General features: G+C 34.1%; 1 protein-coding gene across 1 annotated transcript; it reads right to left on the reverse strand.

The window, feature by feature from the left end:
- Positions 1-92: 92 nt before the first annotated feature.
- Positions 93-485, reverse strand: Tsp_15535 (eukaryotic translation initiation factor 2C 2; the record flags this gene model as incomplete). The annotated part of the gene is made up of 2 exons (XM_003366026.1): positions 93-240; positions 295-485. Coding segments are annotated over 2 exons (339 nt in total), but the record flags the coding sequence as incomplete, so codon positions are not given.
- Between the last annotated feature and the right edge of the window lie 146 nt (positions 486-631).

The following is a 631-nucleotide window of genomic DNA, read 5'->3' on the forward strand; positions in this document are numbered from 1 at the left end:
TGTGGTGGATTCAATCACAAATATATTTAGTGCTTACGAATAAACACTAAACATTATACTAGACTAAAATACGCTTCCATCGCTGATACAGATCATGCAAAGTACATGACTGTTTTAACTCTTTTGTGAAGTGCAATTATATTAGCCAATTCTGTTTTCACGGATTCAGCTTTACTGATGGAACTACTACTAGTACCTTTACTGTCCTCATCAGAAAACTTTTCCACTAGCCCAGAATTTCTAAAAAATAAATTCAATAATTCATTCATTTTTAAATAAGTTAATCAAACTTACAATGCTGCAAGAATATGATAACGAGCACGGGCGCAAACTAAATCTGCAAAATATACTGGTGCTGGTATACTGACAGAACGAGCACATCGACCATATAGATGGCAAAAATAGTATGTAATCGACTGCATTACATTCGCATCCATGTTGCTTTCATCAAACAGCACATGATATCGCGTCGGTCTACTAGTTCCCTGCAATTCAAATAATATTAATAATAAAGATTCAAAACATTTCATAAAGTCATACTTGAATTCCATGATGACTGCACAAAAAGAAATCATATTCATCAGGAGATGTCACTACTCTATCGATAACAGTACCAGCAGGAATGTTTTTC

The sequence above is a fragment of the Trichinella spiralis genome (genome assembly GCF_000181795.1).
Source record: "Trichinella spiralis strain ISS 195 chromosome Unknown Scfld6709, whole genome shotgun sequence".
In the NCBI taxonomy this organism is placed as follows: Eukaryota; Metazoa; Nematoda; class Enoplea; order Trichinellida; family Trichinellidae; genus Trichinella; species Trichinella spiralis.